This window comes from Blennius ocellaris (genome assembly GCF_963422515.1).
Source record: "Blennius ocellaris genome assembly, chromosome: 1".
In the NCBI taxonomy this organism is placed as follows: domain Eukaryota; kingdom Metazoa; phylum Chordata; class Actinopteri; order Blenniiformes; family Blenniidae; genus Blennius; species Blennius ocellaris.
The window spans coordinates 13,892,369-13,909,812 of record NC_137650.1 but is presented as its reverse complement, the minus strand read 5'-3'; the positions used below and the strand labels follow the sequence as shown (position 1 = coordinate 13,909,812).

General features: G+C 41.7%; 1 protein-coding gene across 1 annotated transcript in view; it reads right to left on the bottom strand.

Moving 5' to 3' along the window:
* Nucleotides 1-1,560: 1,560 nt before the first annotated feature.
* adamtsl3 (ADAMTS-like 3) overlaps nt 1,561-17,444 on the bottom strand; it is a 149,481-nt gene continuing 133,597 nt past the window's right edge. Inside the window, exons 24-32 of the mRNA XM_080520951.1 lie at nt 17,143-17,280; nt 15,664-15,846; nt 15,356-15,481; nt 10,449-10,703; nt 8,720-8,903; nt 8,227-8,431; nt 8,035-8,138; nt 7,179-7,393; nt 1,561-5,206 (exon numbers count right to left, since the gene is read on the bottom strand). Of these exons, the coding sequence (XP_080377077.1) occupies nt 5,094-5,206; nt 7,179-7,393; nt 8,035-8,138; nt 8,227-8,431; nt 8,720-8,903; nt 10,449-10,703; nt 15,356-15,481; nt 15,664-15,846; nt 17,143-17,280 (1,523 nt within the window). The 3' untranslated portion in view covers nt 1,561-5,093. The remainder of the gene's footprint in view (nt 5,207-7,178; nt 7,394-8,034; nt 8,139-8,226; nt 8,432-8,719; nt 8,904-10,448; nt 10,704-15,355; nt 15,482-15,663; nt 15,847-17,142; nt 17,281-17,444) is intronic.

Sequence of the window (17,444 nt, the reverse complement as noted above, 5' to 3'; positions counted from 1 at the left end):
TTTCATTTTCTCACAGTCTAAGTATGAACATCAGTCAGTGTGGTTGGTGACGGCCGTTACTCACACTGACCCGCAGTGCTCCGATCACTGAAGACGTATTGTGTGGATTCATCTGATGGAGGAAACAGTGGACAAATGAAAAGAGGCCTATTGATTGACACATGTTCGCTCTCAGGCTGAAACTGGACTTCACTCCAGCATTTTGGCTTCATGTTCAATGATTTGCAGTTTATACTGAAGCTAATATAAAATGATATCAAATCTGTATGAGTTCAGCAGAGATCAGAGAAAAAGACTGAATGGTTACGTCCACAAGCTCTGGGTAAGAAAATATTTAGGGCTGTTGAAACACTGTCTTGATCATGGAAAGTTATTTGATTATAATCTATCTCAAAGTGGCATCCCACCTCTATGCTCTGGTTTATCTTGAACCCTTTTTGTGGGAAAATCATCTCTGGTCTGAGTTGTTGCTCCAAATGAATTCAATTGTTTATTATAAAGTGATGACATGACAGACCTATGGACTGGGCTATTGTTGAACCACGTCATGTTTTTTATTCTATTGGATTTAGATAATTTTACAACCCGTTCATAAAAATGTTTCAAGTGAAAGCACATCATTTTCGTTTCAGAGAACTTTCACGTTTCCATGGAAATATTTTAAAAAGGATGTCTTTTTACACAGCATCAGCAAAAACAATGTAGTTTTGCCAACTATAAGACTACCAACACCCAGAAGAACATGGAAGGAAAGTCATGACACTCCAGAGGCTGCCGGAAAAGTGGAAGAAAAAAATAAGTCACTCAACAGGATCATTAATGTTACAAGTCTGCAACTGGTCTTTTCTCACAGCCTCTGCAAAGACAAAAAAAAAAGAAATCCCCACAAACGGTTTTTCCTTGTCTCTTTATCTCTCATGTTCCTGATTGGCTGACCAATCAGCTCAAAGCTGATCTCAATCTCCCTTCAGGTGAAGCTGAAGACCAAATTGTTAAACGCCACACAATTTTTTTTATGTACATGCCCAAAACACATTTAAAAAATATACACAATGCAACAAAGTTGCAAAGTCCTCCTTAAACAAACTTTAAATACCCACATTGATGTGATGGTGAGAGGAATGTAAATCTCCCCTTTACCTTAACATCACCGCTGATGCAGAGAAAAAAAAAATATCATATGCTAATGAAGACAAGTGGCTCCATGATAAATAAAGTAGTTTTGAGTATCCTCCAAAGTGCAATAACAGATTTTAACAACAATGTTTACCTCCAGTGTCATGACTTTCAGCCCATATTCTCCTGGGACTTGGTAGTTTCAGTTACGTTTAGACTCATGTTGATAGCGTCTTGTTCTCCGTATGGTTTCATTACTAAAAGAACCAATTAGCGCCAACTAGTGGTCTAAAATAAATATTTTCAGAAAGTTGCCGCGTAAACAGTAAACTTGTCTGAAAGACCATGCGTTTACATTTGGAATATTATCATGTAATTGGGATCTTAGTTTCATGGAATTACATTAGAAAAAAAAACTCCGCATTCATAAAGTGATCAAACTGTTTTTATTCCTTTGCTTTGTCATGAAAATCGTGTTAATGAGTCATTGAACCACCTCATGTTCTTCTGTCAAACCTTGTCCACAAGCACAGAGATCCTTCCACTGCTGATTTATTCTATATGGTTGTTTGCAACCTCATCAACAAATACCTGTGACTGAGTAGTCCTTCAGATCGGAGCAATAAAACATGAGAGATTGAAAAGACATGCAGAGAAAACCAGGCGGGTGGCAGCGAACAAAGCCACCCAATCACCATGTACAAGTGCGTAATATGCTGTAACATGAGATAAAAAGACACCTTTACCATGAAAAAGTAAGAAAATAAAAGTCTCACACAATCTACACACTCAGTATACAGTATTGCACTCAGGACACAGTATATACAAGACATTTTACAATGCAGCACATCGGTAGAATAACCAACACAAAGGTAACATGAAGAGACCTCAAAGGCAAAGTCAGTGTCGTGCTGGTTCCTCTGGAGCCGACTGATCTTCACCGGGAACATTGAACTTATGATATAAAACCTTGCACCCCGTCATGGCTAACAATCATCAAGTGTTGTCGATGAGTGTGTGGAAGTTAACTTCTCTGTCGTCAGTGACCTGTGACTACAATCTCAGCCCAGTACCTTCACACGTGTTTAAAGATTTCACTTCTGTTTCATGTTTAGCTTCTTGCTACTTTCTGTGAACAGGAGAAGTTTTATAAACCAGTCTTATACACGCACATTGTGAAACAAATTTTTATCTTACTGACTTACTGTATTTGTCAGGCTTTTTATTCAGTCAGAATTCAACGTTCGTCATGAATCAAACTGGGATTGCTTAAAGTTTTGAAGATCTTTTATCTAAAATCACCAGTTCATTTCATCTACTTGTCTTCAGTCAAATAAATAAATGGAAGATGGAATAATAAACTAAACAAAATTCAACAGATCGAACATGTACAAATGACCAAATGTACAAAAGTGGCATTACATCAATTTTACATCCTGCATCTTTAAAACTTCTAGCATGTCAAGTTTCTTTCATGACAAGACTGAATGAACCATCTGGAGATCTTGACATTTTGGAAAGATTTTAAGGTCTGGTAAGACAAAAAAAAAGCAAAGATTTTGATCCCAATAGACATATGACGTTTTTTCATATTCTAACAAAAAAAAAGAAAACTAAGCAATTATCCGTTGGAAATTTGAATTGCTATTCATGTTTAATGCTTGTTTTTAATGTAACGGAGGAAGATTTTCCCAGTGAGTCATAAGAATGGGTCTCAGACTCAATCTGAACTTACACGATTTGGCTGTAGAGGACATCAGTATGGACAGCACATCAGAAAAGCACTTTCATTAATGTTCTTCCTCTTTCTAACAAGGCTCTTTCAAGCACCGTATAAAGTTGTAGATCTCCCATTTAAGTTCAGAGCCAGAAACAATAAACTACAATTAGAAGTGTGAGATGAAGCTTTGTGTTGCATAAAATGCTTAAAGTGTAAAAAAAAAAAAAAGCTGGATTAGTACCCAAAGAAACTTGACAGAGGCGCAGGACAAACATGCAAACTCAACAAAGAATGGCCAGCAGGTTGAACAATATCCACTGCAGCACAACACGAACACTAAGCTTCCATCTGACTGTGGCTTTGCTCTGATCCCAGGTTCCTTTGTGGTTGTAGATTTTGGACCCCAGTTATCATCTTTACAAACCTGGTGATGTTGAAGTTCGATTTTAGACACGTGCGTCTTTGTTAATTGTCAACAGTCCCCTCTGACACCTCCCGGTTCACAGCTCCTCCTGCTACAGCTCTGTATTCAACTCAGACGTATTTCAACATTTAATCCAAACACAGATTTGCCACAACCAGCACTGTTCCTCCCCACACAGATAAATCACATTTAAACATCGGTACTGAACACTGAAGGACGTCAGCAATGAACACAACCTAAGGTTTTGATTCATAGTCAACGTTCAATCTGCTGATGAAGCAGATTTTACAAGTATGGGTTTAAGAATCTGATCTGAGGGAATGTGAGTATCTTTAAACTAAAAAGGAGCAAGGATTCAGTGTGCCTACCAAACGTTTAGACTCATTTTAACAGCTTCTCTTTGGGTGAGCAACTCTTTCTCAGTAAGGCAATCGGAGTATCAAAAACCATAAGTGGCATATTTCATTTTTGAAAGGTTGGAACATTTAAATAACTGAGAAAGTCATTTTTTAAAGACTGTGTCTCAAATCTAAGTTGTGTGTTTTGTTTTAATTGCTTCAAATTTGTTCTTGTCATGTTCTAACTTGCAGTGGTGGTTTGGTCATATAAACTGGACATTCATTCAGTGCTATATCAATTACCATTACAACACCCTGAAGGGTTTTCTCAAAACATTTGTAGGAGTTAGTGGAGTTTATGAAAATACCTCCAGTAGGACACAGCAATGCATCTGAGCTCTATATGTCACTTTCACTTCTGCTTGGTAAGTCTGCTCTCCTCATAACAATGTGTCATGGTGCACCTACAGAAGGAAGTCATCTGAAGCAAGCAGTGGATTTTCTGCACAGACTGTCCAGGAAAACCAGGAAAAAAAGATTTGGAGGAAGATCAAACGCATTCATTTTTGGGTTCAAGATGGTTAAAATAAGGTTCTCAGAGTCAAATTAAATTAATCTTTTATCCAAAGAATCCACAGTTGTTCATTTTGTTCTGACAGTTATGCAGATGCTGCTGACAAATCTGGTCAAAACCCAGTGGTTTGTTCAGATGGGGGGAAAAACTCAAAGCCAAACCCATTAGGAGTTAATGATGCAGTTTCTCGAGGCCAGATTCAATAATTTTTTTCCTTGACTTCAATCTGGTTCCTTTTAGTATAAATAACATGAGACAACAATTTGAGGAGCTCAGAATCAGATTTGCCTTAAAATAAATTAATATGTTTGTTTATAACATGTCGCAAAGTTGCAGTGTTATCTACCAATTACCACAAAATGTGGCCATGACATTAAAATTGAGTCTCAAATTGTCATAAGCAGGAATTTTCTGCCTTCGTTTTCATCGGAGTGAAGCTTCTGGAAAAATGACCACCCCCCCTCCTCCTTTCAGTAGTGGAAAACATTGAGTTAATAATTGCAAACCAAATACATTTTTTTTTTTTTTTTTTTTACAAGACAACAATGGTGCAAACTTTACAATAAACAAAAGCATTATGATTTTAGTTGGTGTGTGTTGTTTTTTTTTTTCTTTCTATCTCGATGGAAACTAAACGTTCTATCTTTGTAGTAAAGTCCAAGAATTTGATCCACATAGTGAACACTCGTATTCATAACAGGAGATTGGGTCCGGATCAGATAATAAAGCCCAGTTATTCTTTCATCCTTTTGGAGGCTTCGTTCAGTTTCCTTTCAAGAAGAGAAAGACTCGGACTGAAGCTCATCCACTTGGCATGTGTGCAGTTCTTCCAGCATCCGCTCACAGATCAGATCTGTACAGTCTTCAGTCGTCTCATGTCATCTCTCTGTTCAACACTGAGTTCACGACAGTTCCTTGCCACTAGATGGCGTCCTGTGAGCACGACCCACAGCATCTCTGTTTGTACATATCCACATGGCACAGCCTCAGTCTTCTCACCACACTGCAGTACTGGGTGCTGTCCTTGCATTCGCCTGCACGGAAAGAAAACATGTGACCAACCAACCAAAGACGTCCCGCAACTTAATTTGTGCTACCCACTGACAGTGGGGCCAGCTGCCGATGTTGAAATTTTGATTCCCTCTCACTCTGACCACGTGCTTCAAGACACTGAAGTGAAAGTTGTTCCCAACTGTGAAGAGCTTAGAGACAGCTGACGAGTGAAAGTGAGGTAAAATCAATTCCCTGTCTCGTGGAAGACTGTGCAGGATGGTCCTCATCAAAAGCAGCAGCACGTATAGCGTTTTCCCAAAAGTCAGTTTTATTGGAACAGGTGGTTTTTGATTTCCCTGAATGTGCCATTGACCTCAGTTTCCCTCTGCTTTACTGTGCTGCTTCCTCATTAGACCAACCTGTTCTGCAGTGCAATCGTGTATCTTCAGTACTGTAATGAAGTAATTCTGACATTTTTAATGTCAATGATTAATTAAGGCCTACTCCCTGTTAAAGACTTGCAGGATCAGACATCGCTCAGAAACAGGCACCATGCAGAAAAGTGTATCTGGACTTATCTAAATCAGAGACATAGGGACAATCGGGATTAGGAACAAACCACAATCCTACTTTCTATAGAAGTATATAATAAACCAATACATTGAGATTTGAATGTAGAACTTGAGGATTATACTTTCACACTTTGAGCAGTGCCACTTCACTTTACATGAACATTCACACACTCATAGAGTGATGCTGTCAGCTGCCATGAAAAGTTCTGCCACATCATTGGAAGCAACTTCAACGTATGGACAGGGTGATGTGGGTAATAATAATAATAATAATATAATAATCTTTATTTCTATAGCACTTTTTATACATTAAGCAACACAAAGTGCTTCCACAAAAATTAAAAACAGTGCAAAGATAAAATAGATGAATAAAAAGCAGGTGAACACACACGCACACATGCAGACACACACCATAGGTGAAGACATGCCGAGTGATATGGAGACATGGCAGGACACTGAGGACTAAGGTGAGGAAAGGGACATATTTGGGCCGTCCACACTGGGGGCGGCACAACTTCCGACCACAGGGGGCGCCGCCCCACAGATCCCCCCCCAACCGGGCAGACAAGCCAATCCCACCGCATACGCGGGGGACCTGCCAGGTGCCCGGGCAGGGAAACCCATGGGACGGCTCCACCAGCGGCAAAAACCGGCCACCACCAGTGTAGCGCCCCCTAGAGGAACCACTGGAGATAAAAAAGAAAATTAGATAATTATCTGAAATAAATAAATAGAAGTAGATAAATACATTGATCAAATACATAACTATATACACACATACATGTATAAAATCAGTTAAAAGCCCGATTAAAAAGGTGAGTTTTTAACCCTTTTTTAAAAACCTCAATGGACTCTGCAGCCCTGAGGTTCCCCGGCAGGCTGTTCCACAAACGGGGGCCATAGGAGCTGAACGCAGCCTCCCCGTGAGTCTTGGTCCTCGTTTGAAGGACAATTAAAAGGCCGGTGCCGGAGGACCTCAGGGCCCGCGAGGGTTGATATGATAAAAGTAGTTCGGATAAATAAGAGGGTGCAAAACCATTAAGAGACTTAAAAACTAGTAAAAGAACCTTAAAATTGATCCTGAAGCGAACGGGGAGCCAATGCAGCAATTTTAAAATAGGCGTGATGTGGGCCCGCCCTCTGGTCCTCGTCAGCACTAATCAAACCTTTAACCTGATAGGACGATGTCAAGATGACCAACTCTTGGTGTTTGGTGTTGAACATCTTTTGTATTTCCCTTCTATTTGTAAACCTTCAGAAGTTAATACAAGCATGAATCTGCTTCTTAACATTTGACATATTCAAGGGTGCAAGTTTCAGTCATGTCTCGACTTTTATGCCGTCGATGGAAACACAATCTTGCTCAACCTCTATAGCCTGTACAAGCACAGAAGAAGACCCTGAGCGTTCGGCGGCGGAGTCGTCATTCACACAGACTTACTCCCACATGTGGTGACGTTGCAGTGCTGCCAGCTGGACGGCCTCTGCAGCCAGGCACAGTGCTGCTCCGCCAGAGTCCGCCCACTTCTGCGCTGAACACAGTCCACCTTACGAGACTGGAAGCCGCTCCCGCAGACGACTGTGCAGGCTCGCCACGCTCCAGGGCGCCACTGCACATCACACAGGTCTGAGGAGCAGTTGCGTACGGACACCGGCCTGAAAGAGAGTAACATGTGGAACTGAGTGAGGAGCTCAGTGACCCTGGAGCCATCAAGCCACTTCGCCAACAACTTTGAGAAGAGCCAGTCCAGGTGGTTCGATCCATCCATCCATCCATCCTGGAGCCAAACCCAGTTTACTATGGGCAAGTTTCTATGATGAATTTATAGAAGCTATATCTGGCAGCTGAAACATGGATGTTCTGCTCTGCAGATGGAGTCCGACATTAGTGGCAGATTATTTCTTACCGGATTTAAAGAGTTTTAGTGTTGCTTGTAGATACATTGGAATGTTTAAAAAGCAAAGGATACTGGTGGTTCTTTAAAACAAAATTTTAGTCCTTTGAAAATACCCCACAATTTGGATTGTCACAAGCTCTTTGTTCGAGGCCACCTCTGATTAGCGTTGTAGTACTCGAGCTAAGACCAGTCTCAAAACCTCATTTTCAAGGTCTTTGGCTTGACTTGGTCTTGACTCAGTGGTGGATTTAGAATATTCTGGTCGGGTATTGGGCTCGGTGGTCTTGACTGCAACACTCCTTCTGATAGTAATTTTATTCAAACACGACCACTGTTGAACTACATTGAAAGGACATGATACTGAGTAGCTGGTTCACACTAATATGAGCTTGTCGATACCTGCTGCTGACGTCACAGTCCGAGTAGGAGGAGCCATTGGTATGTTGGCAGGTGACAGATCTCTTCTGTACAGTGGTCCTGGGACTTAAACACCTTCCTGAACACTGGAAATGAAAGAGACGCATCAAGTTTACAATCAACAGTATGTTTCTTGTAAATGTGGAACGGGTTTGACTGAGTGTCTGAACGAACCTTCCCCCAGGTGCTGGTTACCCAGATGGGGCAGTTATTAGCGGTGCACTGCTCTGTGTCCTCTGGCCGGTTCGTCCTCTCACAGGCAGCTGCAGTCAGAGTCCTCAGAGCACCTCTGGCATCCAGCTGCTGACAGCTGACCTGCCTCTGCTTCCATCCGCCTCCACAGGACACCGAGCACTTCGACCACTCGGATACCAGCCACCTGAAATCAACAACAGAACCGTAATGTGGAAAACAGCTTTCTTAATGACATGCTGACATTGCATTGTAAAGAGCTACGATCAACAATTTACACTTTTTGTAAACAAGAATTCATCACAACATTTCTTGAACTGTTTTCGTCGGTCTTTTTTTAAGCAATAATTCACAACAACACTTATAAATGGGAAAATTAGTCAAAATTGCTGGAAAATGGACTTGTGTGTTTTACTGATTGGACAATAGGCTTATTACTATAGACTCCAAATAGTATTAGGATAAACCTGTTTACCTTGGAGGGCAGTCCTGTCTGCTGCAGGGGACTGGTGAGGTGACGGGTTTGGGTATGTGTTGACACATGATTGGCTCAACGTCTTTACCACCCACTGTGACGCAGCGAAACCGCCGCAACCAAGTTCCCCTGTTCCCACAGGAGGCGCTACAAGTGGTCCAGTCTCCAAAACGCCAGCTGAACTCTGTGGAGCCAACAGCATCCAGATATAGATGATCCATCAACAACAATAACAACAACAAATGAAAGTTCTTTTGGAAGAAAACCGATTTCGCCATAATCAGAAGATTTATTAAAGCAAATACACATATATTCTGTTCATATTCTCAATTTTGAATGGTGATTTTCAAAACACCCAAAAGAAAGTTGTCAGAGCAAAACACAGGCAACTGTTGCAGTCATCATATAATACATTTCAAGTACAAAACGGTGATGCGAGTTACTGTTGTGAAAAGCCTGAATAAAGCACTTTATCTTCCCATCAAATGGCCAAATATCCAGGGTGTAATTTAGACATCATTGTAAATGATCTTATCCATAAGGGAAAACTGGACAACTGTTGGTGGAAGCAATTTATTTAAAAAAATCTATATCACTGTATGTTCTGCAACATTTATGTTTTTAAATTTTGTTTCCATAACATCGTGTTATTTATGACAGTGGCTTTCATTAGAATATGAAGTTGCTTTGATGTTGTATAGGTTTGTGATGGGGGAGCTTGAATATTTGCAAAAAGAAAATACTTACAAAGACTATTTGAAGATGCTGTATACAGTATATATGGCATTACACAGTGGGGCAGTGGTTAGCGCACTGGCCTCTTCGCGAGAAGATCATAGGTTCAATCATTTAACACTTTTTCTGCACTCCTTTCTGTCCAATTGGCTTTGCACAAGCCCTCAGATATTCAATTTCAGACTAAACTCCAATGTTTGGTGCCGATGGACTGACTCAGCTGTACTTCCCTCAATTGCGTTTATGAGTACCGCATTGATCATATTAGGAATAATGCAAGATATCGTAGTGGATTTTGATTCCTGTGTTCACTAACAATACTCTTGTTTTTGTATGTTGCAATAGTGGGTGTGTCCACCAGTATTTGGCTTCACTGCAATGTTTTGTCGAATCAGACCTCAGAATGCTGGACTGCAGCGTTTCTTTGAAGAAACATAACGGTGCTCCATGAATAAAATGTTTGGAACTGCTGCTCGAAGTGATCGTCAATCTTTTTTTTTGTCTCTATTATCAGTTTCTGTTTGCTTCACGTTAACACAGATTGAGTCTGAGTGGTCGCAGATTTCAGGTGTCTCACATGCTTTTGTTCCTCTGGTCCACATCTCGAATTGGTATTTTGCATATTGTGCTTTGCTTCGCTTTCGGTTCAAATGAAGGTTAAATATCAAAGATCCTGATCCCGAGTGTAAAAAATTTAACGGCTCTCTAAATAAAACAATACAAGCTTTGCAGAAAGGTGTTTATGATGGACCCTTGGAATAACCTTTTATCACATCTGCTGCATTAAAAATAAATATTAGTCTGAAAGTAGACCTTTTAGCGGATATCATGCATTGCTTTTGACTTGCACTTGTGCGTGCATATGAATAGGATTCGCTCTGAATATTTTATATAATGAAAATTTTGACGTAACCTTTTGTTATAGCTCCATATCTGCAGAAGATTATATATTCACATTCTCTACAAATTCTCACAGGTCACACAGGCGGCTCACCTTCAGTGTGAATGTAAATCCAGGCTGAGAGTTTTTGCCTGGTGCTGCTGATGGACGTTTGACATCTGTAGCGGCCAGAAAACATCACCTGCAGCGTGTTGACCTCAAGCACACGACCTCCCACCAGCATCCGGTACTGCAGACCCTGACCAGGAGCAGCATCCTGGTTCTGAGCTTTACTTGAAACCTCTTTCAGGGTCTGATTGTTGTAATCCCAGCGCACAGGCAGTTTGTGGTCAGGAAGCACCGGGCAGCCTGTTTAAAGACACAGACTGGTTTCACATTTTTATTCAGATCTAGTTTAATTAACTCTCAAAATGATGAAGTGAATCCATTAGTTTAAAACATGACTGCATTATTCATAAATATGTAGAAACAAATACAGTAGCTGCTTTAGTTCCCCTTTTATTAAAAGCCGTGTAGCTAAAGATAATGTCCATGAATAAATCTGTTTTACATGATAAGATTCATGAAAATTGTGTGCCGCAATTTGCATTGATGTATTTACTTTGTCTCCTGGTAAAGATAAGAAGTTGGCTCAAAGTCAGGGTTGCACTCTCGCCTCAGAGAGAAGGTCCTCAAGCCTTTCTCCCACAGTCTAAAGACAGTAGTGTCAGACGAATTAGTGTCTCTAAATTGAAGTGTGTGTTTTGTCGTCTGTCTTTGTCCAGATTCTGTCTTGTCTGTAGTGTCGGTTGGAGTCAGTTCCAGCCTCCCATGACCTTGGTAGCAGAAGGTAGGTAGAATATAGAAGCTGTGTGCATGGCTTGCAAGTCCTTCTCCAACACACCACAAACTAATCAATGTGTCGTAATGTGAAATGTTTACATTTTGGTGTTTATTTAACTTTTTTATAAATCAAGGGTGTTAAACCTAAGGCCTCTGGACCTAACTGGCCTGCAGAAGACTTCAATCCAGCCAAACCAAGCAAATTGTAAAGAATTCAAAGAAAAACACTTGGTTGTTTTCCAACAAATTTCGTAAGAGTACTGGGGTCCGTTTCACGAAGCAGGTTTAAGAAGCCATGGGCTTAACACCGAGCTCTGAATTGAGTTACACTGAGACAGAAAACGCGGAGTTTTCGGTTTCACGACGCTGGATTTTGATCAGTTTGATGAACTCAGAGTAGTTTCACCTGGAGTCAAGCGCGTGCACCACGACTCTAAAAAGACCGCATCAATGGAGCCCCGATTCAACGAGTCACCATGACAACTGAGACGCGGAGGGCGGAGTTTTTGACGCCAGTGGAGCAGGAAGTATTGATCCGATCATATGGCGAATATGAACATATAAAAAAAAAAAAAATGCAACAGCGCAGCGGCTGCTAAAGAGAGGGAGGCGGCGTGGAAGAAGATTGCTGCTCAAGTGAATGCGTAAGTTCAAACGTCTTTGTCATCGCAACATTATTGCAAGGGAATACTGCTTGATGGTAGCTTATTAATTTATTTCTTTTAGGTGCAATTCCGCGGGGGAGAAGCCTCTTGGCAGCAGCTGAAACTGAAATATAAAAACATTGTCCAATCGGGTAAGACCGCTGCCAATTTAGTTGTTAATCAATACATTTCTTAACGTAATTTCGATCATGTGTGACATTGTACAGTAAATATCAAGTGGCCATTTGACTGTGAGGTGTTTTATTCCCAACATAATGCTGTTTTCAAACACATAAATGTCTTCTCACCCATATCATGTGCTGTCAAATAATTAAGGCTAAAGTAAGACAGACTTTACTCAGCCAACAGAAAGAAGGCAGATGTAAAACGGGTGGTGGCCCAGCACCTTCACCTTTAACAGAGGCAGAGGAGCCCTAAGCCAGAATGTTGGGAGGCCAGTGGCTGAGGGAATCCCTGGAGGAGCTCCTCTTCAGACCTCACCCCTCAAGGTACCACTTCCTTCATAATATATAATATGCCGAGGCCTATATATCTCTTTAAGCCTCCTTTTGTTCATCTTTATTTCCCCATCATGTCTTTTTTTTGTCACCCAACAGATTGTGATGGTGCTCTCTGCCTGCTGGACCCCCTCATGCCACAACAGACCTTGTAAGTAGGCAACACTCCAAAGATCTTGCAAAATGGTAGTTTAAATATACTGAAACATATTCATCTAGGATGAAGAGTACAGGAAACCCTGTCTGCTGCCTTTACAGAGGAGGATCCACAAAGGCCTGTAGAGGTATGATAGTTCTCATCCCGTTTACATTTCTGAAACATTGTGGTGGAATAAAGAGTGATATTTTGTCTACACTGAAGTATTGACACATTATCATCCTTTTTAACAGGGCATGGCTGGGCAGCAGCAGGAGGGTCCCTCAACATCCACTGCAGGGACTGACAGTGAGACAGATGTTCAGTAAACACCAGAGGTTCATTCTGTGGAATTCATGTCCAACTGTAATCATTGAATGTCCTCCTTATGTCTTCCCAGTTATCTGTAAAACAGATCTATAGACTCCACCTGCTCCAGAAGATGGAAAAAACTGCTAAGGAAATGCAGATCTGTAAGTTGAACTACTGGAGCACAAGTTAAGGGTGGGTGTACAGTCCCAGGTGAATTATGCTAACTACTAACTACATTAACTAAACTAGCTCTTGTATTTGTAGGAAATAAAAAAGACCAAATGAATTGTGCATCATGTCTTTATTTGGTGGTGGTGGTGGTGGTGGTGGTCAGACCCCGAAGTGATGATGTCATATGGTGTCTCTGACAGCTCTGCCATTTGCGAGGAAACGCAGCGCAACTTACAATATCTGCTATGACGTCAGGGCAAGGCTCAGCTGGTGATGTTGCTATTGTACAGAGCGATTAAACTGTGGATGTGCATAATGGTCTCGGCAGTAAAACGGTACCGCTCAAAAAGGAAGGTGTCTGCAAATGCCAGTACATCTATGCGCGGTCTGATGATGCGAAGATTATCTGCGAATATTAAATTCTCAGCGAAGTAACGCTGCGCCTTCATCAATCGGATCATTATCAAAAGCACATTCCATATTGAGGGAATAAAGTTGACGTCTAATTTGCCTCGGGAATAAGGCACTGCAGAACTGTTTCGCCAAAACTCCCCCGCTGAATGAGGAAATGAAATCCTGTGTCCGTCTGAAAGGGGGCGGAGCCAGAGCAAAACTCCAGGTTCACTGACAAAAACCTGCTCCCGACCAGGTTAGTTCTAGAGCGTCTGTTGCCCCGGTAACTGACCGGGAGTTGACGTTACACCGCTTCGTGAAACAGGCTTGAGTTACCCCGCTTCCTCCGGTTTGAGTTACCTCCCTTTGTGAAACGGAAAATCCCGCATTTCCCTCAACTCGGTGTTCAATAACCTGGGGTAATCCTTAAACCTGCTTCGTGAAACGGACCCCTGGACACAACACAACACTGAGACCTGAGCTGACAAATCAGTGATGCTGCTATGAAAGACAGCTACCTGGTTGCTATTAAACCATCCTCAAAGTCATGCTGTCAGGATGATTTTGTAAAAACCTGCATAATGCAACAGCTGTAGGATACGTTTTTTTATTTACATTTCACTTTATTTTGCACCAGAGGGTTTCATGTTTGGTCATTTTTATTAGTAATTGTTTGATTTTGCAAAAATATAGAAGTTTTTGTCACGTATACTCTGCACCAAAGCTTAAATCTAAAGGTTATTATGGCACTTGTTTACCAGTCTGGTCCACTCAACATGAAATTAAGCTGCATGAGACCCTCGGAAGTAAAATGTGTTTGACAATCCTGTTGTAATTACACTTGACAGTTTTACTATAGAGGATTGTGTGGCCCGTTCTTTAATTTGTATTTAAGAAAACTCAATTCATTATTTTGTTATACGAAATACAGTTTATTAGATTTCTTCAGCGCTTCAGTATGCTAAAAGAAATGTTCCTGATGGCAAAGAAACAGTAATGTATTGTGAAACAAACCACTCATAATGATCAGGTGTGTTGAAACAGCACACCTTTCATTACAGAGGCCTTCCAGGAACATGCATCCAGATATTCTGATCCACAGAGCATCTATTCTAAATGTATGCATTGAAAAATAAAAGTTCCCTAAATAAACTTAAACTCAGTAAATATGTATGAAGGTGTTGTGTGTACAAGCTGGACAGTTAAATCATCATCAACTTGTGAGCTAGAAGAACGCGAACGACTAAAAAACACCCTGCAGGTTTTACAGTCCGTACTGAGATCATTGAAACAAAAGTCAACCTTTACAAAGTAAACCAATCACTGATCGATGATGCAACATTCTTATGTACCGATTTCATGTTCTTGTGGCACTTCATAGCTTCTTACCACAATCCAAAGATGTTTTCATTATATTAACTCTAAAGATTGAACAATTAGCTGGGAAAGGCTTTCCTACCTTTACATGAATAACATTAACCACTCAAACAATGCTTCATAGCAAAAAGAGGGGGTAAACTAATCGGAGAAAACATTAACATGTACTAACGTTATAAGTGCACTAACAAAAATACACATTTTCACAGAGTCAGTTATTAATTCTTCTGGACTCCAGACTTCACATTTTTATTCATACAAAAGTCTAAATATCGTTGGACTCAATTTCAGTTACAAGTCGCTGTGCACCTCACTGGAAAGTTTTTGTATTTATCTAAAAAAAATGTCTTAAATCTTTTACTGCCTCATTTTATTTTGCCCCACATTTGAAGATTATTTAAGGAAGTGAGAATTTATTTTCCTCATATCTGTAGTTTTATCTCTCAAAGCGATTAGTGTGGTTTATGAGGCCGTTTTTAAAGTCTTCCGTCATAATAGAGTAGAGGAGAATGATAGAGCTGGAAACCAAGTGTGTGTGTGTGTGTGTGTGTCTGTGTGTGTGTGTCTGTGTGTCTGTGTGTGTGTGTGTGTGTGTGTGTGTGTGTGTGTGTGTGTGTGTCTGTATACCTATACGCAGGATGTCCCCTGGTTTGATGAAGACATTTGTACCGCGACGTGATGCCATGAGGACCCTCCTCCTGTTCATTTCCTGTGACACTGGAGGAACCCTGATCTTTGCAGCTGGATAGGTATCTGTGCACACACAAGCAGAAAAAACATTGGTCAAATATGAACGTGTGTGTGTGTGTGTGTGTGTGTGTGTGTGTGTGTGTGTGTGTGTGTGTGTGTGTGTGTGTGTGTGTGTGTGTGTGTGTGTGTGTGTGTGTGTGTGTTGGATACATGTTAGCAGAGCAGGTGACAGTGTGTGGACCCACCATAGACCTGCAGGACTGTCGAGGCCGTGGACTTGCCGACCGCATTGGTGGCAGTGCAGCAGAAGGCACCTTGGCTTTGCAGCGACACATTTTTGATCCACAGAGATCCAGATGGTAGGGAAACAGCCCCGGCTTCTAATGGACCATTCTTTCTGTGCCACGTCACTGTGGGCTGAGGAACACCTGACAAACAACAAACACACCAATGGGAAGTCTTGGCAGCAGCTGGTTATGAATCAGCTTAATAGAGGGCTGAACGGTTGAAGTACAGATTGAGCGGAAGCCGGTTTTGATGATGGAGATTAATTTGAGCGGAAATTCTGGCTCGGTCAACTTGCAGCTGCATCGCCACATCAGACTACACATCCAAATCTGAAACTACTGGATACTGAATGATGAGCCTGCAGCATTTGGCTGAAGTTGACAGGTCGTGCTGCTCGCAGCGGTGTGGTGAAATACTGGCTGATATGGTGTAACACAATCACAACGAGAACACATGCAGCTTTCACTCCTGTTTTTATTCCCTTTCAGAGTTTGGAGCTGGGTGGACAGATTACATACTGTAGGATTTCCATCAAGTATTCAGCACCACAGCTCTGCAGAATGAACAAAAGCTTATTTTCAGTATTTGGGACAAAGAAATATCCGTCACGATTCTCTCCTCTGTCACTCCTCCTCATGTCATTTTCACTGATGAATTTTACAAGACTCGAAAGAAAAGAATACATAAATAATTAACATATAAGGCCCAGGACGTGTTTGCTGATAAGAGTTTAATAATTGTCTTTAATTTTATGCAAAGGAAATTTGAATGCTATTGGAATAAAAAAGCTTTGTTGAAGGCAAACCCTCACCTATGGTCATGAACTATGGGTCATGACCGAAAGAACGAGATCCCGGATACAAGCGGCTGAAATGAGCTTCCTCCGTAGGGTGGCTGGGCGTACCCTTAGAGATAGGGTGAGGAGCTCAGTCACCAGGGAGGAGCTCGGAGTAGAGCCACTGCTCCTCCACATCGAGAGGAGCCAGCTGAAGTGGCTCGGGCATCTATTTCGGATGCCCCCCGGACGCCTCCCTAGGGAGGTGTTCTGGGCATGTCCCTCCGGTAGGAGGCCTCGGGGCAGACCCAGGACACGCTGGAGGGACTATGTCTCTCGGCTGGCCTGGGAACGCCTTGGGGTGCCACCGGAAGAGCTGCAGGAAGTGTTTGGGGTGAGGGAAGTCTGGGCAACTCTGCTCAGACTGCTGCCTCCGCGACCCGGCCCCGGATAAGCGGCAGAAAATGGATGGATGGATGGATGTTGAAGGCAATGAAAATCATTCCATTATTTATTAATTAGAGATCCATTCACGACCTAAAAAAGAAGTGATTTGACTTGAGTAGTTACTGCATACCTGCCAAAGTCATTGCTGTGTCAGTTTTAAATACTCTGGATGGATGATGGGTGGTGATTGGTTTTATACACTGAGGTAACGTACCAGTGACTGGACAGTCCAGAGTGAGGTTGGTGCCCAGCCGAACGTTGACTCGTCCTCCAACTGTGGCGCTCACGCTGTGGTCCAACATGACCCCGAAGTCAGAAACGTTCCTCCATGACACTGCGATGGCTGGAGGCTCTGGCGGTTCAGACAAAGAAAGTGTCTCGGTCTTTAGTGCACTTTAGTTTGAGCCTCTCACACCGAAACAGGAAAACACAAGAAGACGTTTCCATCAATCTGCTTCTTAATGTGAGGTTTTTTTTATGAACTCTCATCCTTTCATTGGATTCTGTGCCTTTCAG